Source organism: Cygnus olor, chromosome 13 (genome assembly GCF_009769625.2).
Source record: "Cygnus olor isolate bCygOlo1 chromosome 13, bCygOlo1.pri.v2, whole genome shotgun sequence".
Taxonomy (NCBI): domain Eukaryota; kingdom Metazoa; phylum Chordata; class Aves; order Anseriformes; family Anatidae; genus Cygnus; species Cygnus olor.
The window spans coordinates 13,604,987-13,631,441 of NC_049181.1; the positions used below are offsets into that span (position 1 = coordinate 13,604,987).

Here is a 26,455-nt window from a genome sequence, read left to right on the forward strand (position 1 = left end):
GTGACCTATTTGAAATATCACTCTCCTAAGTGAAAATGTGCCTCTCTTTTTCAAACTTGCAAAACTCACAAAAATAAATAGCCTAATTTGGCCAGTTAATAGCCCTCTCCTGGGGCTCCTCTCAGCAACTAAGAGGCCTTTTAAATACAACATTTGTGACTGCGTCATTAAAGCTCTGCATGATCCAAGCAGACTAAACCGAAAAGAAAGAAATGCCTTATTTGATCTAAGATTTTTTTTTTTAAATAGTGACACTAGAGACCCATTTATTTTTAATTACACAATTGCTTTATTAAAAGCCTAAATCCTGCAGTCCCTAGTCATTGCTCAGGCAAAGCTGCTATCATTGAAGGAAGGACCTGTAGGAGTCAATCCTAAAAATAGGGCAGCTGACAAAGTCTGCCTTTCAGAAGGGTTTGCTTTAGTTTTGAAGGGTTTCCCGAGTCAAAGAGAACTTGCCTCTGCTTTGCTTTTCAGCTCTGTGGAAATCTGAAAGCTGAACATAGGAAAGCAGTCACTCCAGAAAGCAAAACCAACAGCAGTTTTCCTTTCAGATTGAGTGCACTGCCCTTTCCACCCTTAGACACTACCCTGTACACAGCTACGTTTAGTATTTACTTACACGGTGAGGTATGCATGAGGGTTAGCTCTGGCTCTGTCCAAACATATCTCTGAGCCTGAGCCAGCTCTACCTAGGTGGGGCCTGTGCAGAGAGGTCTGGGGCTGTCCCTCACACCCGCCATGGGATGAATTCCATCGTGCCTAAACGAGCCCTGTGGAGCCTTCAAGCTATCAGACAGATTGCCAGTCCCCAAACACTTTTCTTGCGCTGCCAAACACAGCGCCTCTTGCAAATCCTCCCTGGGATGGGGTCTATTCTGCTTGTACAGAGTTACTGGCGCTGCTGAAGCAGGCAAGTCCATCAGGTCCTGCAGCACTCCTCTGGCTCACACATGGTAAACAAATGCAGCTGCTAGGAGACTGGGAGAGGGTGAGACTGATCCCTTCCTGTGCTTGTACCCGGGCTGGGCTGCCTACATGCATTTCTGTCTTTGGACTCCACACGAAGGGCAGATCTCAGTGCTAAGTCAAGATGGTGATGCTAGTAATAGGAAAGGGAGCAGACTGGCCAGCCATACACACCGGATTATGTTCCTGGGCTAAACTCCAGACCCTCAATTTTATTATCTAATTACCCGACCAAACTCATTCATCTTTATTTTTCAGTCTTACTCAGAGACCCATGTTTAAACGTGGCTCTGCTATGTGAAGCACTGCCCAGACAGTCTTCGCTTGGAAGAATTCATGGTTTCTCAGCTCAGACCGTGTTTTTTTAGTGTAAAGGATGCATGGCAGAAATCCCAGCCCCAGTCAGTGGCAGAGGTATGCGTTAGGCTGTGCTGAGGGCCTGAGGTGGCTGTACCAGGGGGAAGAAGAGAAATAAAATAAAATAAATCTCTTGCTTTATATCAAGGTTGTGTAACTAGACTTAGTCTTTAGATGGCATGCAGGGTGGCTCACTCTGTGGTGTGACTCACTGTGATATGTTTGTATGACCAAGCGCGAATGCCAGGAGTTGAAAAAATAAAATAGGGGGGTGGGGGGAAAAATTCCCCAACAAGGCATCAGGAATTTCTCTCTGAAACCTGAAGCTCATGTGGGCACCAACGCTGGTGTCCCCTCCTTTTGCTTTTCAGGTCAAAGCAGGACCTTGGCCCTGCCCCACTGACCTTGTGTGCCCGTGGCTGGACACTGCTCCTGGCCACATGTGCCAGGGAAGCTGCGGCGTGCAGAACATGAGGCTGCTGGCCTAGAGCCCTCCTCACCATATGTTACTGCCATGCAATCCATGCAACACACTGGGACAGAGGCTCCTCAATTAGCATAACTCTGCCCCCTGGGAGGGGCTTAGCTTATAAATATGCTGCTTTTGCTGTGCTCCTTCTCCTTATTTCCTAAGGGAATGCAGATACGGGCAGGTTCAGTGGGTGTCCAGAGCAGGTAAATGGTTAAAAGGGGCTGAAGTAGAAAACTTTCCTCCAGATCCAGCAGCATTTGTGTTTGCTCTCCAGCTTGCATGGGCTGGGAGGGGGGAACGGAAGGGAGAGATGGCAGATACTGCAGAGCGTGCGGCTGCTGGCTCACCAGCTTGCTTTCGTTTTAGAGAGAGAGGAGACATGGGGGAGAAGCCCTCGTGCAGCCTTCCTCCCTTGGAGGCCTTTTGCAGAAGGAGCCCTTCTGGTGCTGCTTTCCCAGCCCCAGCATGCAGCCTGCTGGAGCTGAGGGGCTCTGTCCCGTAGGAGGCTGGGGTGGAAACACAGATGCTTTGCAGAGTTCAGCCTGCCCACCTGGTGATCAACTGCTCCAACTTCTCAACAGGCAGCACGGCCGGGACAAGCACATGGCAGGAGCAGCGAGGGAGGTGGTGCGTGGTGTGCGGTACAAGGAGCCTGAAAGCAAGAGCTGCTCAGCAGGACAGTGAAGTTGTTTTGCAAGACAGGTACGTGACAGGGATGGTGCTCCATCTTGGCCTGCTCCTGTGGAGGAAATGCTCTGCAGAGACGTGGTGGCACTTTCTGCGGGGCAGGGATCCCTATTCCTCGCTGAGTAACCTGTGGAAGGAGCCTCCTGGCGTGCAGCACGTGGAAACCCCAGGACACAGCGCAGAAGGGGAAATGGAGACCGGTCTGGTCAGAAGGAGGGGATGAGCTGCAGGAAAAGCTGCTACATCTGGTGCTGGAGGGGCTGAACTCTGCGTGTGTCTGGTACAACCTGTCAGGCTCCCAGAAGCGTGCTGTGCACTCAGAGGCTTCGCTCAGGGATGCTTTCGCACACAGCCACAATTCAGTTAATTTTGCTCCTCTGGTGGCAGTGTTACTTCTCCCTGCCTTGTCTCTCCTGCTCGCTGTTGTCTAGGCTTTCTCCAAGAAGAGACCAGCTGACTTTATCTTTCCAGATGTTCCTTGTGATCTCTCCCATTCTAGCTTTTATCTCTGACCACAAGCAGCACTTGGAACAATTAACACCTTGTGCTCCTAACATCATATGGTTTACAAGACAGGTGGTTACTAGGGCAACAGCTGCGCTTTTTTCTTTCAGCGTATTGACTAAAAATCAACATTTTATATTAAAGGTAAAGAAAAATAATATTCTCTGTAGCCACAGTGAGTTACAACACGATCTCTCCTGTAATCAAGATATTGCTGAATTATGGTGCTATAAACAAACACTTCTGATATAACCACAAACACTGTGGGACATGTAACACATTGGCAGTATATTTCAGGTGACAAACTCATTTATTGTGGGGAGCGGAGAGAGAAAAACACCTTTCCAGAAGTTGCTGCAAGGAATTACAGCAAAGAATGGCTGGAGCTTAAGGATGCAGAAGCAAAGTAATTCTGTCAAGCTGACCGGAACGAAGCGCCGTGTGAAGGAGATCTGAGCAGTACCAGGAGCTGCGAAGGAGAGGACGTAGGACTTGATTATTCTCTCCCACCCACTGGCATAAATCAGGATTGATTCCATAGTACTTAATAGAATTACCATGCTGTAAGACTGGTGTAATGAAGTAGTACCCAGGAGGTTTGGGAAGGGAGCCCGCAGCTATCCCGAAGTGTGAGTAGGCTGGTGTGGAGGCTTCCTTGCCTGCAGGTGGGACTTGAGTAACAACCATGAATCATTAAGGCATGTTACTAGCTGAGTGACCAAACTGCTCAGGAGCTCTGGATGTGAAACTGGCTTGTGCCAGATGCCACGGAGGCAGAGGAGAGGCTGGGAGCTGCTTGCTAAAGAGCTTTTGTCTCTTGCTGTGTTCCAGGTGGCTGTGGGGTCTCTTTGGTCAGCGGGATTGGAAGAGAGCCATCGTCTGCTTCCTCGATGGTCTGCCAGCCCATGTGTTTGGTGAGTTTCACGTTGTGGGACTTCTTTGCCCAAATAGTGTTATTTTGTATGCTGTTTTATTATGCCATGATGTACTGGTCTGTCTTGGTTGTGGTCTGCTGCCCAACTTGTTAAATACATGTGAGCTGTCAGTTGTGACTCTTGGCTGTGAACAGGACCACGGATGAAGAGGGGGAAGCAAGATGGGCTGGGCAGCTGCTCGGTAACTCCCTAGTCACATACAAAAAGATCCCCGTGGCATGCAGAGCTAATGGGAGAAGGGAGGGAGGGATATTGTCTCCCTCCATCCCCTTAGCAAACCTGCCACAGGAAATGATCAGGTATATAATCATCTCTGTGCACGCAGGAATTTAATAATGATTGAGCACTTGTGATCAGGAAGTACCTGTGCTTGAAGTTCATTCGGCGTGCATTTGTAAATAACACGTACAGTGTGAATAGGTATGCAAAGTTTGTGTGGGATTTGAAGGGCTGTCTGCCTTCAGCAAGGGACCTTGAATTAAAAAAAACAACAGCTGTCTGACATGGAAGGTGACCTAGTTGACTTTGTAGGCAAGGATGGTTAGGGTGCTGTTGCTTCTGAAAAGCTTGGTTTCTAAGCATACAGTTGTAAGAATATTGGGGTTCTCTGCAGTTGAGGAGAGTAAAGCTCGAAGCAATCCCTGTAGAATTTGCAAATGAGCACACAGATGCGTTGAATAGGAGCTGTTCAGCTAAAGGACTTCTGATGGTTTTGACAACAGAGCTCAAAAGTTCCCTGAATAATAGGTCTGTGATTTCTGGCAGTCTGTAAGTGCTGAACTTCTTTAGATTTCAAAGCAAATAGATACATCTTAACAAAGACCACCTTGTGTCAGCTATCCTTAAAATTATAGCACATAGATTAAAATGAAACGTGTGTACTTGTCCCTCCTGGGACACCGGGGAAGGGAAAAGCATTATCAGAATTCTTCAAACTCATCTTAACAGTATTGAACCAATTATTTTGTTAAATCTGGGTTTGTTTTCTGCCTCTCAATGAGAACATTTGAAGTCTATCATCTCCACCATTTACGAGTTACCAGTATGCAAGTGTAAAATTTCCAATTGGAACATATGGTATCAGAGGGAACAGGGGGAAAATATCTGATTACTCGCACTCCCCAAACTCCAAATCTATTGCATTTAGTATTTTGCTCACAGTTCCTGCAGGGGGAAATAAAAGAAATCATCTCTGAGCTGAGACCAAGCACTGAACATTTCACCCTGAGTAGGAATCTGTTTGAGAAACTTACAAGTAGCTGAAAGGGGAATAGAATAGAAACTGCATTTCAGTTTCTTCACTGTGGTTGCAACTACTGGCAGAACTCACCAACATCACTGGTAGCAAAAAAGCCTCTGAACCTTTGTCTCTAAGTGCTGACACCTGATTTGGGGTGTGCCTGAAGGCTGTGAAAGCCGCCTCCTGGGCGAGGAGGGACTATCGGTGACCGCACTGACAGAAGAGACAACTTCACCTGCGTTAACTCACATGGTTTGTGATCAGCTGTGCCGTTTGTGCAAGGGCCTGCCGCAGATACGGAGCAGCCTTGTGCAGTTGTGTGCTGTGCCTGGTGAAGGAGAATATGCTGGCAGCTGATAGAGAGCCAGCAGAGATGGCTGAGCGGTGGTGTCAAAGGAGCTCTTGCTGGGGTGCTGGTGGGTCCATAGTATGGGCTGTATCTAGAAGCAGAGGATCACTGGGTGAAACGTGGCTGGGCCTTTCACAGCTCTCTGCTGAGTGATACCCAACTGCTTTGGAGAGGGGTGGTAGGACCCCAGGACTGGAATGTTGTTTTCCGCCCTGAGGTTACGCAGGGCTAGACTTCAGGTTTCTGTCTGCCCAAGGACAGAGCAAGGAAACGCTGCTGAGGCATGGTGCTGCTGTACAACAGCCCTGCCGCCAGCCAGTGCAGTGGGGTAGAGCAAGGGTCCGGTTGTTCAACCCCGTGGTGTCAGCGAGGCTGGGCGCTTTGGCCGCTAGCAGAGCAATGTGGGCACTGGGGTGGCTGTGTCCTGCTGCAGAGGCTTGGAACATGCTCCATCCCTGGGCCCTGGGATGCCTGCAAGCCTGCCCTGTCCGTCAGGCTGTGCAGGACATCTTGCTGGGCGTATTGCTCAGGCTAACCCCATTATCTGTTTACACCCTTACAGAAGATGATAATGCAGCTCTTCTTCCTGTGAGGGGTAGCAAGTATCCCTCTCCTTTGCTTCCCTGCCTAGCAGAGGCTGCTGACCGATGCTGCACGATGCAAGATGCACTTCTCCCTCTCCATCCTGGCAGCATAAAGAAGGACTAAGCCTGTGACCTTGGGAATTGATGTGACCCACTCACAAAAGAGAAGGCTTTCACTCCAGAGCCCGGGTGGTTGTGTAGTGCCATGTGTACAACCAAATATAGCCTTCCTGCCATTCAGACAGAAAGCAGCATGTTTTGGAGCAACTTCCCTGGGAGGGGGAGGAACAGATGTTGGAACCAGAAGCGTATGTGACAGTTGGGAGAGACAGCGTGGAAACGCACAGTTGAAAGGAGAAGTCTGATGGGAGTGTGATGACAGCAGCAGGACTCCAGTGACAAGGAGTGGGAAGGAGAACAAGCAGAGAGGAGTGTTACTTCGAAAGCCGAGCAAAGTGCACAAGAAGATGTGTCAGGAAAGCGTCAGGGAAAGGAAGGGAGGAAATGTGAGAGTAGAGACAGGCTTTGGGATCTGTCTGCAAGCACGTGTGACCTGTTGCCTGACAAACAGAGAAAGGAAAAGCTTTTATTTCTCTGCCGCCTTTGGCTGGGCTAACTCTGCTTGCAGCCAAGCTGGCCGGCTAGCCATGGTGGAGTCTTCAGGCGTCCTGGTAGCACCTGGGAAAGGTAAAGCTGCCTGTGCTTCAACCAGAGCTCTGAACTCCTGGGGTAATGCATGTTAGGGACTACAGCAGGGATGCTGGATCGCCCAGGCCTTCCTTCAGCCCGCTGTCTTTGCAGGGTAGCACAGTAGCCACGTGCCTTGGGATGCTGAAAACGGGGGGAGCGGTGCCATCCTCGTAACAGGCTTCCCCTCTGAAATTGCATTCGTCGTAAGGGTAGGATGCATGAGGAGAGGCAGAGAACAAGTGAGCGTGTGTTCCTCCTGCAGCAGGGAGGGACTCTCCAGCAGCGCCATACCCTGGTGATATAAATCACCTCTCTGCAGTGTCCGGTTTTACCTTAGTTCAGCAGATGTGCAAGGCACACTGGGAGCGTGCCGCTGGAGTGTAAAGCCCCTGATCTTACAGAGACTGCAAGAGCAGGGGGAGGGGGTGCTGCAACTTCTCCCGCAGAAGGATTTACGAGTGATTTTTTTCTGCAGACCCCTGCCTGCACGTGGGTTTGCCAGTGACACCCCCCCTTCCGCCCAGTGTGGCTCGGGAGGTGCCAACTGGCCAGTTTTGCTTTGTGCTTTCCTTTGGGGAGGGGGAAATTTCAGAGTGGTTGGCAGATAGACACCAGCCGTGGCTGGCTCCGCAGGGAGCTGGGATGTATCCCTAAATGTTGCATGGCTGGTGGCTCCCTCCCCCTCCATGCATGTCTTGCAGTGAAATCCCAACAAATTAGGGGACAGGCATGGCAATAGGACTGCACGGATGTGCAAGGCTGTACGAGCTGGCAGCAGTGACATTTCCCATGTATGCACAAGTATCTCTCCCCTTCCCTAAGCACCGTGCTCCCTGTGAGGCTGAGGCCAGGGTGTAGGATGCAGCTCAGGGATGTGTCTGGCACTGCTGGGGGGTCAGGGGCCTTGCCAGGGGCAGTGAATGGCACAGACTGTGCAGGTCGAGGTGTTAGTTTAGTTATTTATTACGATGAGGGAGCTGATGGGGAGAAACAAGAGGGGAAAGCAGGGGAGAGTCTTCCCTCCTTGTTAGGGCGCGTACTTGTGGCTGGAATGATTCATCCCACGCATGCAATTGTGTTCAGCTGTGCGCTCATTGTGCTAACCATCATGTGAGGGTCAGAGTGGGCTGCGACAAAGCCTGGGGGTGCTCCAGGCTCCCCGCTGCTCTGGGGGCTGTTAGTCCTGCTGGTTTTCCCCTTGGGGAAGGGAGGCAGAAGCTAGCTTCTCTCCTGGCCTGCCGCTGGCAGGAGCAGCTCCAGACAGAAGCAGTTGTGCTGGGACCTCCCGTAGGTGCTAAACGAGGGGAAAACACCAGCTCCTTGGGGTCTGAGGCACGCTGGTTCTCTCCCAGCTGGTATTTAGGGACTCCTCGACTTGCCTCCAGCCCCTTGTCACTAAGCCAGTCCTTGCTGGCCCACGTGCTGCTCTGCAGCAGGGCAGGATGTCCCGAGGGGGACGACAACCTTCCCCAGTGACAGCAAGTAAGTTCCCCTCGGCTGATCCCACCATCTGCTCGCCTGCTCCTGGGCTGCCATGAGGGCCAGGGGCTCTGCCAAGCGGGGTCCCGGCTGGCCAGGCTCCTTGCAGGGCGGGTTATGAGGCAGCCCATCCAGCAGCCAAGTGCTCTCGGCCAAGATGCTGTAGCAGCACAAGGGCGGTTGAAGAAACAGCTTGGTGAAGGTGTGTTTGTGGCATGGCAAAAGCGTGTTTATGTGAAAACCTGCAGGATCTACCTATGCTTCCTCATCGGGAGCAGATAGATGCTGCAGGCTCTTGGCGAAAGGGGTCTAGGTGATGTAAAAGGTGATGTAAAGGCAATGCAGGCCTCTCTGCTCTCCGGTGCCTGCACTGATGGACTCAGCTGCAGGTCCCTGCTCAGACCTGGTCTGGGGCAGAGCTGTGGGTGGTGATCAATGAGAACCACTTCCAAAGCCTCCCCCATAGGAGGTGAGTTAGGGACAGTGCGGTTTGTGCTGTTTGCCCGGCTGAGGCAATGATGTGGGGTCTGGTTGCGAGGGGCATAAGGGGACCTGCAGGCCCCCGGTGTGGTTTCAGTGACGATGACAATGGAGGAGCAGGCACCTTGGGCATTTTGACCCAGGACTGACAAACATCACAGCAGCGGTACCCTGCATCCCCAGACATTTTGCTCTGTGCAGCAGAATTGCACCTTTCTGACTAACTTGCACCAGATCTTGGCCTCTGACTTTGGTAAGAGTCAGGATCAGACCCAGGGTGTCTTTTCTAAAGTTACTCATGCAGCTACTGAAATTAAAATCTCGTGAGCAAGGACCTGTCTTCCCTGCAGTCTCAATTCAGAGTAACAGAGTGGCCTTTAGTCTCCAGAGATAGTTTAAAAACCTTCTCAAGGTCTGTGCTTCTCATGAAAAAGATAATTCATACAGTACTTGCCACATCTGACAGAGTTGGCAGCCTTTGTTCAATACAGTAACAGCGCTGTGCGCCGAATTAATCAGGGATTCAGCTCCACGCAGCCTTGTACCTGGGAAACAGGGCATCGCTAAACCCTGCGAAGGTGTGGGAGCGGCATTGGGAACACAGGCTGCGTGTGATTTCTGTGTCAGCCATACCAGCCCAGGCTTGTTCGGAAGGTTTCCTTAGGACCAGCGGCGTGAGTTGCTCTTGCTGTCGCTGCAGTTGCGCTCGCAGAGCAGTATATCACCCGGCATTTTATGCTTGCCTAGGAAAGGGAGCCCGAATCCCCTTCCTGCACGGAGAGCTGACAGACCGGGGGCCAACGCACAACCCCTGGCATTTTTTATTTACTGTAGACCTCTTAAATGAAGGCTGTGAGATTTTTTTCATTTGCCACATTACTGTATGGAACCAATCACTATAAATTTAAATGGAGAGCTGGTAGGAGCACACTTACCTTTTATATAATAATTGTGAGAGTGGCACTGCCGAACTGCTATTAGGATTATTCAGACCTTCTCAGATTTCAGTGTAAAACATTAGGCTGCCAGAGGTACTGTAAGGGTGTGATTATTCTAAGAGGGTAAGTAGTAGTGAGCTGTGTTGGCCAGAATTACTACAACAGACAAGTAGTGCTTAGTAGCTGGGAGTAGGGGAAGCTGAAAAGTATAATCTGCCGTTCAGAAATACAGCAGTCTGCATGTAGAGTCCAGCCTGATTTCTATCTGGATCTGCACCGACTTGATGACTTGGTTCTTAAATTATCACCGGGGATCATCTGAATCGTCGGCTGAGCATAGGTGTTAACCCTGGGCCCAGCACTCCTCTGGGGAGCCGAAAAAATGGAAACAATGCAGCAAAAACGTCACACTGGTGCTTGAGCCAACGTGGTTACGCTGCTTTGTGGCACTGGAGAGTCATGCTCTTAATTTGATGGGATCTACTGGTGAAGACCTGCCCCAGGTCCAGCTGTGCTGGCAGAGGAGACCTTCTGTGAGCAGTGCTGAAAAGGGTTGTGGTGCTGGGAGGGATCTTGCCGAGTGTGCCCAGCTACCCTGCTGCGGGCATTGTCCCTCTTCCCATATCACCTCAGAAAGGACAAGGCATTGGCAACTTGTTCTAGGAGGCAGGGAGAAAAGAGCAATGCTGGATGTACGCTCCTAGGCTGCCTTGATTTTCTCCTGTGATTGAGATTTTGATTTTGCATCCCATATGATTTTCCTGTTATAACACACGCCTCTTGGCTGTCACTATAACAATGCCTTTTCTTGGCAGGGAAGGCAAATCTGAAAGGAAGCTGTTGAGCACTCTTCTGTGTGAGTTCCTCAGACGATGGTTGTGTTTCTCCCCCTCGTTCCACCCGTTTTCAAATAATTTTCATGCTGGGAATAAATCTGAGCGCATAACAATAATGTTCAGCATATGATAACCAAGACAATTGTATATATACAAGCAGCCACATGGAAAACAAATGAGCTGATGGAAAGACAGGAAAAAAAGTGCAAGATGAACCAGAGACACAGTTACCATTTTCACAGTAAGACCAAATAACTTTGCCATTTCCATGTAACTACTCTTTTTTTTTATTTCCCCAGGAAAATAGGATTCTGAAAAACATTTCTAGTTACTAATTTATTTATTTTTCTCAACAATTTATGCGATGGTGGGAAAAACCTGTCTCCCGTCAGTCAGTATGCTATGGGCCAACTACACTTGAGGAACACAAAGCTGAATTCTTCCCTGAATTTTGTCTATGAAATTCTATTGAATTCAGTGGCGTTTTGTAGCTGGAGCTTGGGATTTTGACACTACTGTATGAATTAAAGAACAGAGAGGTCTAAACTATTTGTATATTTTTAAATGCTGAATACACTGGGCTGCTGCTGCTATCTTGAAAATGTGCTGTCTCTAATGATACAGGAAAGGAAGTTTGGCAGGTTTTTGATTTTTTAAAAAAAAATCTTTTCAGTATGTTTGTCTTCCTTTTATGAATGAAGCCATTTTTCTTTGAAAGGCATCTACTTTTAGTCAGGGAAAGGAACAAAGTGGAGACATTTGGGGAGAATTTTAACAAACACCTTTATCTTGGTATGAGAAGTTGTAATAAAAAAATATTGTTAATTGACTTCAGTGGAATCTTTGCTGGGCATACAATACACACCCCTGGTCTCAATAGAAAATGTCTTTTAAACCCAAAGTGGCTTAACAGGCCTGAAAGAAAGTTGAAATAGTTGCAAATAAGGGGGGGAAAGTTCACCTTCCTTTAAGATGATTCTTGGTGTATATACATATACATACTTGGGCCTTTATAAGCATTTGTGCACACCCAAACAGTACCATTTTAGAAAGATTTTCACTGTAACTGTTTGTTATTTCCTCGTTGTAATGTTCCTACACTCCTGTGCAAAACAGGAATTAAACATGTTAAGAAAGCAGATGTTCAACAACTGAGAAGCAAGAAGAATAGTTCAGGAGTACTTGGCAGAAATTGACGCCCTTTATTATTATTTTTTCCTCCAAATAAACTGTTCCTTCCACATCATCAAGGGTACGTTTACATGCCTGGTAGTAGCAACGAAAGTTACTTTGTCGTAGTCTTCAACTCCATGTGTTGAGGAGAAATGCACGCTTTTCAGTAATGTAAATATACGTGTGGAAGTCCCAGCTGTACATTGCAACACTCCCCTTCCACTCCTTCATTGCTTCAGCATCCTTCTTTACTCTTCCCCACTGGCCTGCTGCATGTAGTACCTCCATGGCACAGCAGAAGGATTTAGCCTCATCTGCTTCGGTTCATGCTCTAGTGCCTTAGCCCAAATCCACCCTCATGGCTTGGCACTGCTTGGGAGTGACCTGGAGCTTTGGTCCTTCTCAAAGTCTTCCACCCTGCTCCAGTAGCTTGGGCACTGCTAGCAGTTTGGCCTGTGCCAGCATGGATATCCATGAAGGGGATTTACCCAGCCATTGCCACGGGGTTTGTGGTCCATGTCTGTCTCCAGGACTCGAGGCAGCAACTTCACAGGTAGCTCTGTGTGTCTGCAGAAGCTGCTGTCATGCCTTGATTACAGTGTAGCTGCAGATGAAGTGCAGTTATTGAAAATATTCTTCCTTCTTGATAGTTTAATTGGTAGCATTTAGTTAATTGTGTGTATTCTCTTGTAGCAGAATTAAATCTAGAATTATGCAACCGATCGGTTTTTCAAAAGCACGGAGTCACTCAACTCTACTGTCACGGGAGAGCCCACCTGAATCACCCAACAACTTCCAGTTGTTTGAGCTGCTGTTTTCTGTCTGTTGCTATGGTGAAACGATAGCGCCAAACTGATACCAAAAAGGAAGCAATATTTTCTGAACAGATTTATGAGAAGGAAAAAAGCAGGTAGGGGACAAAGAGGTTATGGGCAGGGAAAAAAAAAAATAGCTGAAGGGACTTGGAGGGGCTTCCTAAGCCAGTGTTTGGGTGCTTGTCATTCTCTTTAACTGAAGGTCCACCTAACCCCTTAGAGAATCAGCTTGTGCAGTGTCACCCTGGTGGGTTATTTTTACAAGCGATTACGTGTTCTCCTAAACTGTAAATATTTGTTAATTTATTTGCATTTTTTTCTTGCTTTTAGTGAGGATACGTGTGTATGGACAAAGTATTCATTTTGTAGCTTCGCAGTCGGTTTTAGAGAGCAGCATTGTGCTGGTCACAGGTCAAGAAAACTGCTTTGGTCTCCTCCTTTGCAGGCCCAGTGCTGTTTGTGTCCTTCCTGACAATTGCATTTTCAACCCCTCACAAAGCTCTGTTGTGCTAGCAGTGTGTTTCCCACCGGGCTGGAATCACCCCGTGGCCTCCGGTTCTCTTGCACCCAGACCTTCAGCCTACTTACGGTGCCAGTGGGAACAGCTGGTCGGCGCGATGCAGTCCAGCAGCTGATCGATCCAGGAGCCTGACCAGGGTGGAAAGAGGCAGACAGAGCTCTTGGTTCACAGCTCGCGTGGAGAGAGCTCGTTCCTCCTCCTGCCTAGCCAAGAGCGTGGTACATCACTCCTGATCTCAGCAGTGACACAGGCATCTGGAGGCAGGCAGCCTGGCTTTAGCTGTTAGAAACAATTGATGGCCATGGCCAGACTCAAAGCTTCATTCAGCAATGTGTTGGGAGATAGTGGAGCACCAAGATGATGCCTCTGGCGGAACAGTCTCCTCTTTCTTTCATTTGAGCGTTAGTGGTTTTAATGTGTCATCTAATCTGCATGCAGCGTACCGACCCTGTCCTGTTTTGAAGTGCGGATGGTGGTGGGATGGCCAACGAGAAAAGGATACGCTCTCGTGTCCAGATGTTGCTTGGGGGAGTGGGTGAGGGGTGGGGGCATTCATGGGTTTGTAAACAGCTATTTGATGGTCTGAAACCAGCTCTGTCAATAACAACATTTCAATACAGGGAAATAAGTATGCAGTGGCAGCTTTCTTGTCCCAGCGCCAACCTTTCTTATCACTTCTGTTAGCGTCACTTCAGTGTTGTCTGAACCAAGCCTTGGCCATATGATCACCAGCCTCTTTCTAACGTGGGGTCGTGTCTCCCTTTATATCTGATCCTTTGCTGGACTGCTGTTGGGTTGGAATTGCACTGGATTCCTAATGGAGTTTCTTGGTCTGCCGTCACAGCGTGATTACAAGAACTTGTGTTGCATTGAATGTGGTCTTGATTGCTTGCCAATTAAAGTGCAAGGAGAACGCTCACAGCCTTCTCCTTTAAAATTACATCTAGACTTGATCTCCTCTGAAGGCTATGGGAAGCTTGTAGAGATTTTTTTCTAGTTGTCCCATCTTCCTAGCTTTAGTATTTGGCTTGGTGGGGTAGGTAGATAAATGCTTTTTTTTTTTTTTCCTCAATACCTTTATTTTTTTGTGTGTGGAAGCAGAACCTCCCTTCTGAAGTTGGATTTTGCTCATTGCTTATACCCCAAGTCGCTTGGGGTTACACAGTTTTGGATAGGACCTCTTTAAAAAGAAGTTACACAGAAGCAGATGGTCCTGTGGTAGCTGAGCATGGAGGGAGACGCCTGAAGAAAGTGTGCTGTGGCAGGAAGGATGTGTTAGATGAGGGAGCAGAGACGTACTGGGCGTGTAAGGATGCAGCATGCAGGGGCCATGCAATTTCCAGGGATCTGGTAGCGTGGGAGGTGCTACGCTGCGGTGGCAAATCTCTTGGAGCAGGTGTGCAGGGGCAAACTGCCTGCTTGCCACCCCCTGGGCAGCCTGGCAGTTTGTGCTGGGAAGGAGCCAGGTCTGAGGTGTGAAGGGAAGCAAAAAAGGGAGGGGGAGAAGGGAGAGAAAGAGGAAGAAAGAGCCAAGAGGAGAAGGGACAATGTAAGAGGAAGGGAGGGTGGGGGGGAGGCCACCTGCGAAGGTAACTGTGAGTTTCTGTTTATTTTGCCAGTGTTTATACCGCAAGGAGGTTTTGAACTGCTGCCTAATATGACTGTCAATTATTTTAACTTGTATTTCTCACCTCAGTCCCCATGAAGTGCATTTGACAATAATTAATTTTGTGTGTGCAACTGGGAATGTATCCTACTCCTGCAGAGGTGTCAGCTTAATGGGATACGGCTACACGGGATAACAGGCTGTGCCTCCACATTAGGGGATTCGGAGGGGTGGAGGGGGGTCATCTGTTCATCTGGACTAATATTTTAATTGTCGGAGCATTAGGTTTCCCATAGTTGAACTGGGATCAAATTAACCTCTGTCTCTCTGAACTTGCATGCTGGCAAGCTCCCTTAAACACCACTGCTAATTTTATTTTCTATTTTCAGCACGTATTTAAGATAACTCTTTTTGTTTAATAGGTTAGAGAGGAAATATTCTCACTGGCTGAGATCCCAGTGAGCAATTACAAATATTTTACTGTAGTTACAGAACTTGGAATTCAGCCGTAGACTGTGGGCATCAGAAAATCCACGCGTGGAAATCCCACGTGTTGTAAGAATGGGAGAGCTTCACGTGGACTGGAGGGATTCCTCCTCGTTTTTACTGAAGTCAAACTCTTGATTTAAAAAATAAAAAAGAATAAAAAAAGTTCTTACAGTTCTGAATCAAACCTCTGCAAACAGCTTTTGACTATACCAGTTAGAGAAGGGTTAATCGAGCCTCTTCATCTCTATTGCATGTTAACACAGAAGGTCAGTGATGGGAGAAGCTAGGTCCAAACTGAAGGCTTTTGAAATAGCTCCCTAACTAGCCTAATGAATATGCTGTTGAGATGAACAGGTCATTTAACACTTTTCTTGTCGCTATTGTCCATCCAGCCTTAAACGTTAACTCTGTCACTCCGATAGGCTGGTTGTGCTTAAAAAGGTTTCCTGGCTTTGTTAGGCTCCTAGGAGGGATTTCCCCCCGCCCTCACTTCTGATTGCTGGCAGAACCCTACGGATGTGTTTAGATCAGCCTTTTCTTTCGGGTCAAGTCTTCACTGGAGAGTTTTGCCAGTGGGTAGGGGTTACGAAGAGATGCGATCCAGCCAGGGGTGGAAGCGCCAAGCGCAGTCGTAATTATACTGCTTAAACTGCAGCTTGCCGACCACATCGCTCGCCTCGCTAAGGGCAGGGGGTTTTGGCTACGCTGCTGTAAGGAACACGTTGCGATGTGCTGGGATTGCCGTGTCCACACCAGAACCGCTTTAGAGAGCTGGTGTGCTGGAGCTGCACTGCTGCGAATCCTGGGGCTGGTGGAAAGGAGCCTTGTGCTGATGCTATCCCCCCCAGCAGAGATGGGTAGCCCCCTCTCCGGTGTTTCTGCAGGGCCTCGAGCACATCCTGGGCGTGCTGACGTTGGCTATCCAGGTTGCTTTAATAAACATGTCACAGGGACAGAGCTACATGCTTGATAGAGCTGAATATTTATCAGAAGTGTTTTCATGAACTTCCTCACCCCGTGAACAGCTAGTGTGTGTCATCTTGTTTTTCCTGTGACCCGCTGCGCCCTGTAGGTATTGTAGGTGACGCTACCTATGATCGATACAGTCAACACAAGCGGCACGCTGCTCCGACCACTGTTGGACAAACCCAGTAAGGACACGGCATCAACTCGAATCTGCTGGTAGGCTGAAATCATCCTGAGCGCTGAGCAAATGCACAGCAGAACTAGCCTGAGGTCAAGTACGAGGTGATGTCAGGCAAGCTTTCCACATCAAGGCAACCCGGACTCAGGCTGGGAAGCTTGTTAAAGGTCTTGAGGAATAATCTTTTACACTGAGTCGTTGTCCTGTAGGATCCCTCTGAGGCACTCATGGTTTCACCGGTAGGAAGGGGATGGTGGAGGGGCATTGTCTGAATGGCCAGATAAACCATGGAGCTGATCAGTGCTGGTGAAGATGCTCTTTCCTTACTATACCCGTCATATGGGCAGTTCCAAAAAAAATCCTTTATCACTCTGGTCCTTTTCAATGCTTCTGATTTCTGAACAGCTTAAATACACGGTGGGCCATACTTTGCTAGCGATCTGACACAACTGGAGCGGGATAGACAGAGCTGTGAGAAGGCCGTCCTCGCCAAGCTGTGGCTGGCGTTCAGCTGAGATCTGGCTGTTGGCGGAGGAACAGGTAAACTTACTCTAGACCTCAGGCAATTCTGTGGAGCAGAAAAAAGAGTTTCATTTTGTAACTGAATTTGAAGTGTATCTGTGTATAATCGATTGATTTGTCCAAGGAGTCCTTGGTGACTCCAGACTCTTTCAATGAAGCCTCCCTGTTCTAATCATCTCTAGCTGATGAGGAGATGTCATTCCATGTTGGCCGGTATTGACTTGGCCTCAGCAGTTTGCAGCTCTGTTGTTTCCTGGACCAACATGATTTACACAGAAGGGAAACCTTCAGTGCTTGGCGACATCAGCTGGGACGGAACTTGGCGGGGAATCTCCTCAGCAACAAGCTACTGGAAGTATTTGAAGCTGTCTGCTTGCCTTGGGACCTTGGATTAAATTTTATCTCAGTCCTTATATTCAAGATACTGCCTAGCCTGGGTCTTGCTGTGGGATGTTGGGTATGGCTGTCAGTTGCTTAAAAACATGGCATGTGATTGCAAAATAAAATCTGTCTGTAGCAGTCATGGGGGGAATCAGGTCAGATCTTTTTGAAGAGTAGGTACAAGACTGTGCATTGAGCTCTCCCTGCATCCTGGGACCATTGCAAACCTTGCAAGAACCAGGCACCCAGAAGTTTCTTTTGGATTTGGTTTTCTTCTCGTGCTTCGTAGAGCATGACAAGCATGTCCTTATGTCTGTAATGTTAAAAAAGAGGAGGAAAACCCTAAAACTTGCCAAACCCACATTTACAGGAGATATGGAACAAACCCCCTCCCTCTCCTCACCCAGGTTACTGACACACCGATGTTTTGAGCAGGAGAGTAGGACTGGTCTGTTGGTGAGCTGCTGTCAAACGGGGTAGTCCTGGCTGTTCCCTTCTGCACCCTCCTTTGCCTTGGCTCTGGGACTCACCTAACTCCTTGGTACTTGGTTCAGCTCACTAATCCAGCAGAAAATTAAACAGGGAGGGCTCAATTTGGGGTTTTGTTTATTTTTTTGTTAGGTTAGTGAGCTGCGCTGGCTCCCACAGGACTCAGGGGAAGGCCGGAGCCAGGTGGCAGGAGGAATTGGGACTGCATGGCCTGGAAGAAGTTGCAGCAAAAGGTTGAATTTGCTCAGCCAACTTTCTAGGCTGTTTTCCTGGTGCAGCACAGGAAAGTGCTTAGACATGGGTGGCCAGGTGCGATGCAGAGGGCACTGGGGGAGGATTTGTTTCAGCAGTGGCGATTCGGGAGGTGAGTACAAGCATTCCCTGGGGTGTTATGTTCACCCGTTTGTTACTCAGCCCTCCGCTGCTTTCAAAACCATGCTGGGACAAAACCTTAAACCCAGCTGTCTCTCAGCTACCAAAATATCTCCTTTGCCCCTTGACCAGCTGTCAAAACTTTCTCGGCCTTCCTAGAACAAGCATCTTAGGGAATGTTTCTCCTGGCTTATGAGAAATAGGAGGGATGCTCGGGAGATGACTAGCAGGACTGCACATTTGATGCCAGGTGCCGGTCCTGAGCAAGCTCCTCAACAGTCCGTCCATCTGGGCTGCTCCCAGCTTGGTGTGCTCTTTAGGACAAGATCATGGTTTGGGGAAGAAAGTGCTCCAGAGCAAGAATTCGCACAGCTCCAGAGCCAAGGAAAAAAAAAAAAAAAACCAACAAAAAAAACCTTAATTATTCAACTAGTTTGAAACACTTTAAAGTATCCCTAAAAATAGGTGAGAGTGATGTTTGTCAGCTACAAAGAGATTATCCTGCAGTAGCGTTGCTTGTCTTATTTTATGATGATACTACAGAATACAGTCCCTCAGGTAGCCTCATTAATGTTTATGAATGAGCCCCTTGTTTTAAGCTTTTGGTTTTAGAACGTGGAAATAGGGCGCGAGGCTAGTAAGACTGGTTTTACCATCCATGCTTTGGAAAGCCCAAGGACACGTGTGTGAGGTCTCAATGAACCTCGGGCAGTTCTGCGTAGGGATGGCAATTGGATTTGGGCGTTTGCTAGATGGGCTGGGAAGGTGCACCCCGAGGGAGAAATGCAGGGAGGACTTGGGCTAAAATCCTCCGTGAAATTCTGCGCCTTTCCCAGTGGATCTGTCAGCGGGAGGCTGGCACTCCTCTGTGTCTCATCAGGCAGTTTGTGTCGGTCTCTTCCAGCAAAGGCAACCTGTGGCCATGTTGTTAGAGCCATAAGCACTTAGCCGGGGTAGTGCCTGGCGAACCTTGCTGCCTGGCAGCACCTCAGGCCAGGGTGGAGGCTTCTTTGCGCTATCTGTTCCCTAAAGAGGGCAACTGTTTCTTCTGGCTATCTTAAAGGAGGGTGGCAGTTGCGCCCAGCCCATAACAGTATGCAGTGGTTTCTGAGTCTCACCGCTCCAGCCTTAAAATAACAGCTCTTTTTTTCCGAGCCAACCAACAATTGTGGTCAGCCACTAATACCAGTTCAGCCATTCGGCAGCTACCCTATGGGAAGCGGCTCTTTCAAGGGAGCCGAAGGAGACCTCGGCCCTCGGCCCCAGAGCTGGGCTCGTTTCAGCCCAAGTGCGCGCGTGGAGATTTCCTAGCACGCAGCCAGCCTCTGTAACAGCCACCAAATCCTCGAAAGCTAATATCAACCAGATTGTGGAAGTGGGTTGGAAATAGTAACTCCAGCTAGTCGCGGCGGTGTTTTTACTTGCTGAACGAGCGGGTGAAGCCCCGCAGCTCTTTTCCATCGCGTGTACCGCCTGTCATCGGGCTTTATTTTGGACTCGGCTCCTTTGCCGTTCCGCACAGCGGTGGCCGGCCCTGCCAACAGCCCCACTGACATCGGAACCGGACCCTGGCGGCTCCGGGGCAGGAACCGCACGCACCAGCGGCTGCCGGGGGGCTTCCCGCGACCTTTAGGGGGGCCGCAGCGTCCCTCCTCCCTGCGGGGCTCCGCGCTGCCCGGGCTGCGGATCCCCCTCCAAAACCCCCCCCCCCGGGACCGCCGAACCCCTGCCGCGGGGGGGGCTCCGCGCTCGGCCCCACGTGGCGGGATAAGGACCCGGGCGCGCCCCCGCGCCAAACTTTTCCCGGGGGCGCGCCGCCGCCTCGCCCCGTTCACCCCCGGCGGGCGCTCAGTTTTGAATGAACGGCCTCGGCGGCGGCGGCCAATGGGCGCGGGGCGGCGCTTAATATTCATGAGGCGGCGGGCCAATGAGCGGGCGAGGAGGTTGTTTTAAACGGCGGAGCCCCGCAGCCAATCAGGCCGCTCTCGTAGGCAGCCAACGCGAGGCTGAGCCGCGCCGCGCCGAGCCCCGCGCCGTGCCCTGCGCTCCAGCTCCCGGCCACACTGCCGCGAACAATACAGGTACGTGCGGCCCCGCCGCAACTTTTCGGGGGGCGGCTGCCCCCTGCCCTGCCCCGCCGCCGCCCCGCCCTGCCCCGCCGCCTTCCCTCGCCTCCTTCTTTTCCCCTGGCACCCTGTTTTTTTTTTTTTCCCTTCCTTTCCTTCCTTCTCCCGATTTCTTTAAAAATAATAATAATAATTTTTTTTTTTTTCCCCAAAAAAAAGTTTCTTTCCCACCCACCCCTCCCAGCGCCGCACGGGGAGAGGAGCGCGCGGGTTGATGCAGCGGGCAGCCGGCGGGGTTACGGGGGAGCCGCGGGGCGCAGCGTTTGCCCCCCGTCCTCTGCCCCTGCCCCCCGGGGGGTCGCACCCCGGCGCCGCCTGCCCCCGGTGCAGCCCCGTTTCCCCGCGCCGTGCCGCCGGGAGTAACATGGCTGGTGCGGTAACTACACCGGGACTAACTCCTCTTCTCCCCCGCATGGGCAGGGATTTTTCGCCGCCGCCCGGCAAAACGCGCGGCGCCCTCGGGTTTTATTTGCCCCCCTTTCCCCCCGGGTGGGGATGGCCGGGGCTGGTGGCGGGGGGAAAGTTGCCGGCCGTGCGCAATGCCGTGCCTGCTGTTTATTCTGCATTAATATGGCTGTCGCTTTAGCATCTGACAGGGATAAACCCTGCGCGCTGCGCCCGTGTGTCCCGGCGAAACAGTTTTTTTTTCGGCCCCGCCGCCTCCCGGCTCCCCCGGTGGCTTCGCCTCCGCCCCCGCCGCCCTTCCCCTGCCCGGCCCGGGCCTTTTTGCGGGGCTGAGCCCCCGGCCGAGCCCCGCATCGCCTCTTCCCCGCGCCGCGCCGCCCGTGCTGTGGGCATTAACATGGCTGGCGCTGGAGAGCCCGGCGAAGGGAAGAAAGACGTGTAAGCAGCGCAGCGATGGGGAGGGGGGTCGCGGCGGGGGAAATCTCCCCCCCGGCGCCCCGCCGGGGGCTCAAACCTTTCGCTTTCGCCCCGGTTCCTCTCTCCCCACCTCGCCGTGCCCTTCTCCGGCCCCGGGGGGGGCTCGGGGGGCCTTTTCGCACTTTTTTTCCTGGCGGCGCGGAGGAGCGTAGCCGCGGCTATAATGGCTGCACGGGAGCCTTTGTTACAGAGTATTGCGCTAGGCAGGCTCCGGGAGGGGGGGGGGGGGGGGAAGCGCCTCCAACCCGCTCCCCGGCCCCAGCCCCGGCCCCGCAGCCCCCGCAGCCCCGGGGGGGCGGCAGCGGGGGGGTCCCCGCTCGGCGGGGGCGGTGTTTTGGCGGGGGCCGGGGGCGGCGGCGGGCGCGGGGGGCGAGCGCGGCGGAGGAGGGGGGTGCGCGGCTTTGTTCGGCGGCGGCGGCGCCGGGAGAAGCCATCTTAGCGAGCGGCGCCGGCCCTGGGCGCCGAGCGCGGCCGCCGCCGAAGCCGCTCCCCCGGTGGCACCGGGACCCGACGGCGGAGGGGTCCCCACGGCCGCCCCCCGGCCGCCGCCCGGCCCCCCGCCGCCCCCAGCCCGCCGGCCCGCCGCATTTCAGGGGCACTTTCTTTCATCGGGAGGCGCTTCACAAAATGGAAGATGAATTATTAGGGGACGGCCGCCCCGCCGCTAAGCGGGGCCCCCCCCACCCCGGCCCCCGGCCCCCTCCGCCCGCAGGTGCCCGCGCCCCGCTCCGGCCGCCGGCGGTGACCTTGGCCGGGGGGGGAGGGTGGGGGGGGGGGCGAGAAGATGGCGGGAGGGGAGGCCGGGACGACCGCGGGCCCGCTCGCCCCAAACTTTGCTCGCCCGAGCCCCCTCGCCCGGCTCCCGGCCGCGCACGGCGTGGGTCGGCGCTGGGAGCGCTCGCGTCGGGCTGGGAGCGCTGCGAGTGGGGAGCGCTGCGAGTGGGGAGCGCCGCGGTGCCAGGGCGCTGCTTGGGGGCTGCTGCGCTCTGCTTGGGTTTCCTGCCTCTCCGGGGGGCGGAAAAGTTGGTGGAGAGGACACGGCCCGAAAGTTGGCGTCTTCCTCGCGGCGAGTGGCCGGTCACGTCTTCCTTCGCGCTGCCCACTGCGGCGCCAGGCGTGGAGCTTGGTGTCACTTGGTGGAGCTTGGTGTCACTTGGTGGAGCAAGACCAAGCGTGGCTCTCCACTCAGAGCCCCGCAGGTCCCATTGTGTTTCAAACTGGACGTTCTTCGCCCAACTCCTTATCTGTCGAGGTTATTGCACTTGTACAGGAGGAATAACCCTTCCTACCTGGGCAGCAGCTGCTAATGTGGGAACTCCCCTACTAAAGGGATGAGTTGCAGGCCAGCACTATGTGCACTGCTCAAGCCCCAGTGTGGTAGCCAACTAAAATATTTTATATTAGTTCATATATAATGCTTCCTGGGCAGGAGCATGTGTATTTAGTAGCCCATCTTTGGACATGATGTAAATATATTTATGTAAAACTTAAATCTGATGACCAATTTCGTTTGGCATAGCCTTCAATCCAAGTCATAAGGAAAAATAATTTAAGCCCCATGTTGGGGACAGCAAGAAGCGTTGGGGGGACAGGAAGGAGACTTATAACTGATAGGAGTGTAAGTGATATGCTGTTGTGTGTGTATGTATGTGTGTATATACAAACATTTGCACGTTATACACACACACATTCACGTGCGTATATACGTTCACTTGTTACTTTCTTCCTGTCTTCCTTACAGAGTCAAGATGGCTAAAGGTGACCCGAAGAAGCCCAAGGGCAAGATGTCTGCCTATGCCTTCTTTGTGCAGACGTGCCGTGAGGAACACAAGAAAAAGAACCCAGAGGTTCCAGTCAACTTTGCAGAGTTTTCCAAGAAGTGCTCAGAGAGGTGGAAGGTACCTTAATTTGTGACTTCTTGAAGTGCCAACTTCTTGTGGTGCCTGCTAGCGTGGCATACATACGTTTGAACACTGAGGACTCCTGTGATGTTTCAGTATGAGTACTGTGGCCACTGATGTGATGCTGCTGGCTCCTGTAAGAATTGTGGAGGCTTCAGCCCATGGCATTTACCCACTTAAGTTCTTCCAGTACAGCCTGGGCTTTCTTCCTTTTCCCAAGCAGTGCTCTTAAACAGTCACCTTCCGCGAGACCCATGTCCTCAAGGGGGACTGTGGCTGTACGAGTGCCATTCCAGCCATTTCCCTCTTGCTCAGTGTGCCAGCTGTGGCTGCTGTTCCCAGTACAGGACCTTCGTCCCCATGTGGTCCAGTTAGAAAACAAACAAATTCAGAAACGCCCCTGTCGAGTTGGTACGTGTTGGCTTGTTTACTTAAAGTTTGCCAACTATTGAACAGTTGGGTAATCACGTGGCTTGGTGTCTTGTTTTTTTGTTTTTTAGACCATGTCAAGCAAGGAGAAGGCTAAATTTGATGAAATGGCGAAGGCTGATAAGGTACGATATGATAGAGAAATGAAGGACTATGGACCAGCTAAGGGTGGCAAGAAGAAGAAGGACCCCAATGCCCCAAAACGACCACCGTAAGTAACTGAGGCATGAAATGCACAAACGTTACTTTGGTTTCTCTTGAAGTACTTGTGACCTGCCTTTATGTTTACCATAAAATAAGTAGATGGGGCATGCTGTTGGTATAGAAGTACTGGTAGTACTGATGCTGTCTCATAAGCAGCTTGTACTCTTGAGCATGTAGCGTGCTAGCAGGAATTGTCAGTTCTTGGTACCCATAAACTCACAGTGAAAGACACAGAAATGACTCAAGTCTCAACTATGGCCCTATTTAAGATGAAAATGGGGAGGGGTGGGGATAAAGAACACTGAATAAGAACAACACTGGGTGAAAGTTGTGAGTCTGGCCCTCAGTAAAATCAAAATGCATACTGAAGAAACAACTACTTGTTATCTGTATGTGAGCGTACATATGAATTTTGTGGGTGATGGGTGGGTGAAGGGGATGCTGCTTGGGCATGCTGCTGTGGTGCTCACTGTCCTCTGGTGCTTCTTTCCAAGGTCTGGCTTCTTCCTGTTCTGTTCAGAGTTCCGCCCCAAGATCAAGTCCACAAACCCTGGCATATCCATCGGGGATGTAGCAAAGAAACTTGGTGAAATGTGGAACAACCTCAGTGATGGTGAAAAGCAGCCTTATAACAATAAGGCAGCTAAGCTGAAGGAGAAGTACGAGAAGGTAAGGCTAGCTTTTTCCTCGTCTCTTCCATATGGGCTCTTGTGTTAGAGTGCTTCTATGTGAAAGACCAAGCCGAGGTGGCACCAGCGCAATGACCAACTCTCCCACGTAGACCTGTTGGCAGGTAGACATGTTCTCAGTGTGCTGTGTAGCCAAACTTTGAGTTGTGGCTGGACATATGTTGGGGTAGAGTAGGTTAGAGGCACGCAGGTGAATTTCACTGGCATGGAAATTCCCCAAACAAAGCGCAACAGCAGCTGTTTGTGCTGCTACAGCAAAGAGTTTGCTGTGCTGTTACAGGAGCTCTGTCCTGTTAGCAGGAAACTTCTAAGAGAAGTTGGGTTCTCTTACTTCTCCTCCTCAGAAAAGTAACTGAACGAAAGGTTCAAGTCCTCCGTAGTCTGGGGGCAGCTGAATACGCTCGAGTGTCTGCATACCTGTATGTTGGCTGTCTCCACTCTTGGGGATGCAGCTGCAGAAAGCCAGTCCCTTCACATTAACGCCCGCTGCTGTACAAATGCTTGATGTGTTTGCTACTTAGAGCAAATTAAGACATCCCCTTGACTTTGCAGGATGTTGCAGACTACAAGTCTAAAGGAAAGTTTGATGGCGCAAAGGGAGCAGCAACCAAAGCTGCTCGGAAAAAGGTAGAGGAAGAAGACGAAGAGGAGGAGGAGGATGAAGAAGAGGAGGATGAAGATGATGATGACGAATAAAACTGTACAATACTTGTCTCCATGTGAATACCATAGAGTAGGGGAAACACCATAAATGAAGCACCTCTTATTTGAGATGGTGTCTCTTGCCCTTATTAGGCTTAATTAAAAAAAAAAATTGGATTCCGATCGCGTTGTAGTTTCTAAAAGTGCTCTAGAAATTGTAACTGGTTTACATGAAGTGGCCATGGGTGTAGTGAGCACCCTGAAACTGTATCAAAGTTGTACATATTTCCAAACATTTTTAAAATGAAAAGGCGCTCTAGTGTTCTCCTAACTCTGTGCACTTTGCTGTTGGTGTAACAAAGCATTTAAAAATGTTTCAAGCATTTTTTTAATTTGTAAGGTGGTGTTACTATATGGTTATTGGCTAGAAAATCCTGGGTTATAAACTGTACATATCTATAGTTTGTAAAAACTAGACAGATTCTTGTGGTACATGCTTAGAGTTATGATGCCTTAGAGGAGCAGTGATTACTGGGAAAGGCTGTACGTTCCACGGGGTGCCATGGCCCAAAGCATGCACTGTGAGGGTAGATCTATTTACACTACAGTGGGCGTCCATTTAGCTTAAAGTTGTCTTTCTGTATATAGTGAAATAGCATTCTGCTGCCATTCTTAGTTGTGGAAGGGGGTTCAGCTGGCATGAGAAGTGTATGGATTTTTTTAGTTAAGTGCGGTAGTTTTTAAACTGAAACTGTAGACATCTCTTCATCGTCAACTAAGTGAAGAGCCAGTGCAGCAACTGAAGTTCAAAAACACTCTGTACTTAAACAAATTTGCAACGTTCTGTTTTTTTTGTATGTTTAGAATGCTGAAATGTTTTTGAAGCAAAATAAACAGTATTACATTTTTAAAACTGTTCTTGACAACACTCTAAATTTCTGGTTTAAAAGGATCTTAACAACAGCGAGAAAGAGGTTCATTTTGAAGTCTGTGGCATCCCTCAGGGCTGGTGACTTAGGAAACATTCTGACTCAAGGATTAAAAAATAAAAAATAAATAAATGGTGGCCAGCCAAAACTGGCTGAATTGAAAGAGATGGCTGCTCCAGCTAATATGCAATCGTAACTGTTTATGGCTGAGTGGCATAAGATGCTATGCAAGTTTGAACTTTATTACTTGAACTTGGGAGCCTAAATGAACATTCATGACGTAATTGTTTGTTTGTGTGTGTATATAGCAGCATTCAGAGATGCAGAGAAAGGTAGGTGGCTAGGAATGAGGCTGACACCATGGAATAAGTATAAAAGCATAGTTTGGATTTTTTTTTCAGTTGTGTTGGGTAAATTTATAGCCCAAATGCATTGCTGTACATATTAAAATGTGCCTTTTTTGTCCTGTGTTAAACTGTTTCAGACTTGTGGTTTTTTCTAGCATCTTAATTCATGGCAGGAGTGAGGCGCCTAGTCGATCTCCCTGCTGCATAGGAGCGTGGCGCAGGTACTGGGGCTGTGTCCTTCCTCTGACACAAGCCCAAACGTGACTTGGGTGCCG

The 26,455-nt window shown here is 50.3% G+C and overlaps 1 protein-coding gene and 1 long non-coding RNA gene across 6 annotated transcripts; both read left to right on the forward strand.

Annotated features, from left to right (window-relative positions):
* Positions 1 to 2,008: 2,008 nt before the first annotated feature.
* Positions 2,009 to 19,694, forward strand: LOC121077202. Of its 4 annotated transcripts, none has more exons than XR_005823944.1 (3): positions 2,009 to 2,500; positions 3,821 to 3,903; positions 16,948 to 19,694. It is a non-coding gene; the product is annotated as an uncharacterized LOC121077202 (long non-coding RNA). The 4 variants fall into 4 exon arrangements; XR_005823945.1 differs by lacking the exon at positions 16,948 to 19,694 and adding an exon at positions 15,583 to 16,938; XR_005823943.1 differs by lacking the exon at positions 16,948 to 19,694 and adding an exon at positions 10,500 to 12,781.
* A 279-nt stretch (positions 19,695 to 19,973) lies between these two features.
* On the forward strand, positions 19,974 to 25,817 carry HMGB3 (high mobility group box 3). 2 transcript variants are annotated; one of them, XM_040572193.1, is made up of 5 exons: positions 19,974 to 20,112; positions 22,781 to 22,937; positions 23,441 to 23,580; positions 24,068 to 24,242; positions 24,815 to 25,817. In XM_040572193.1, exons 2-5 carry the CDS (start codon positions 22,788 to 22,790, stop codon positions 24,956 to 24,958), a joined length of 609 nt encoding a protein of 202 aa, XP_040428127.1. In that variant the 5' UTR covers positions 19,974 to 20,112; positions 22,781 to 22,787; the 3' UTR covers positions 24,959 to 25,817. The 2 variants fall into 2 exon arrangements, with proteins under 2 accessions (XP_040428127.1, XP_040428125.1); XM_040572191.1 differs by lacking the exon at positions 19,974 to 20,112 and adding an exon at positions 20,352 to 21,000.
* Positions 25,818 to 26,455: the final 638 nt, after the last annotated feature.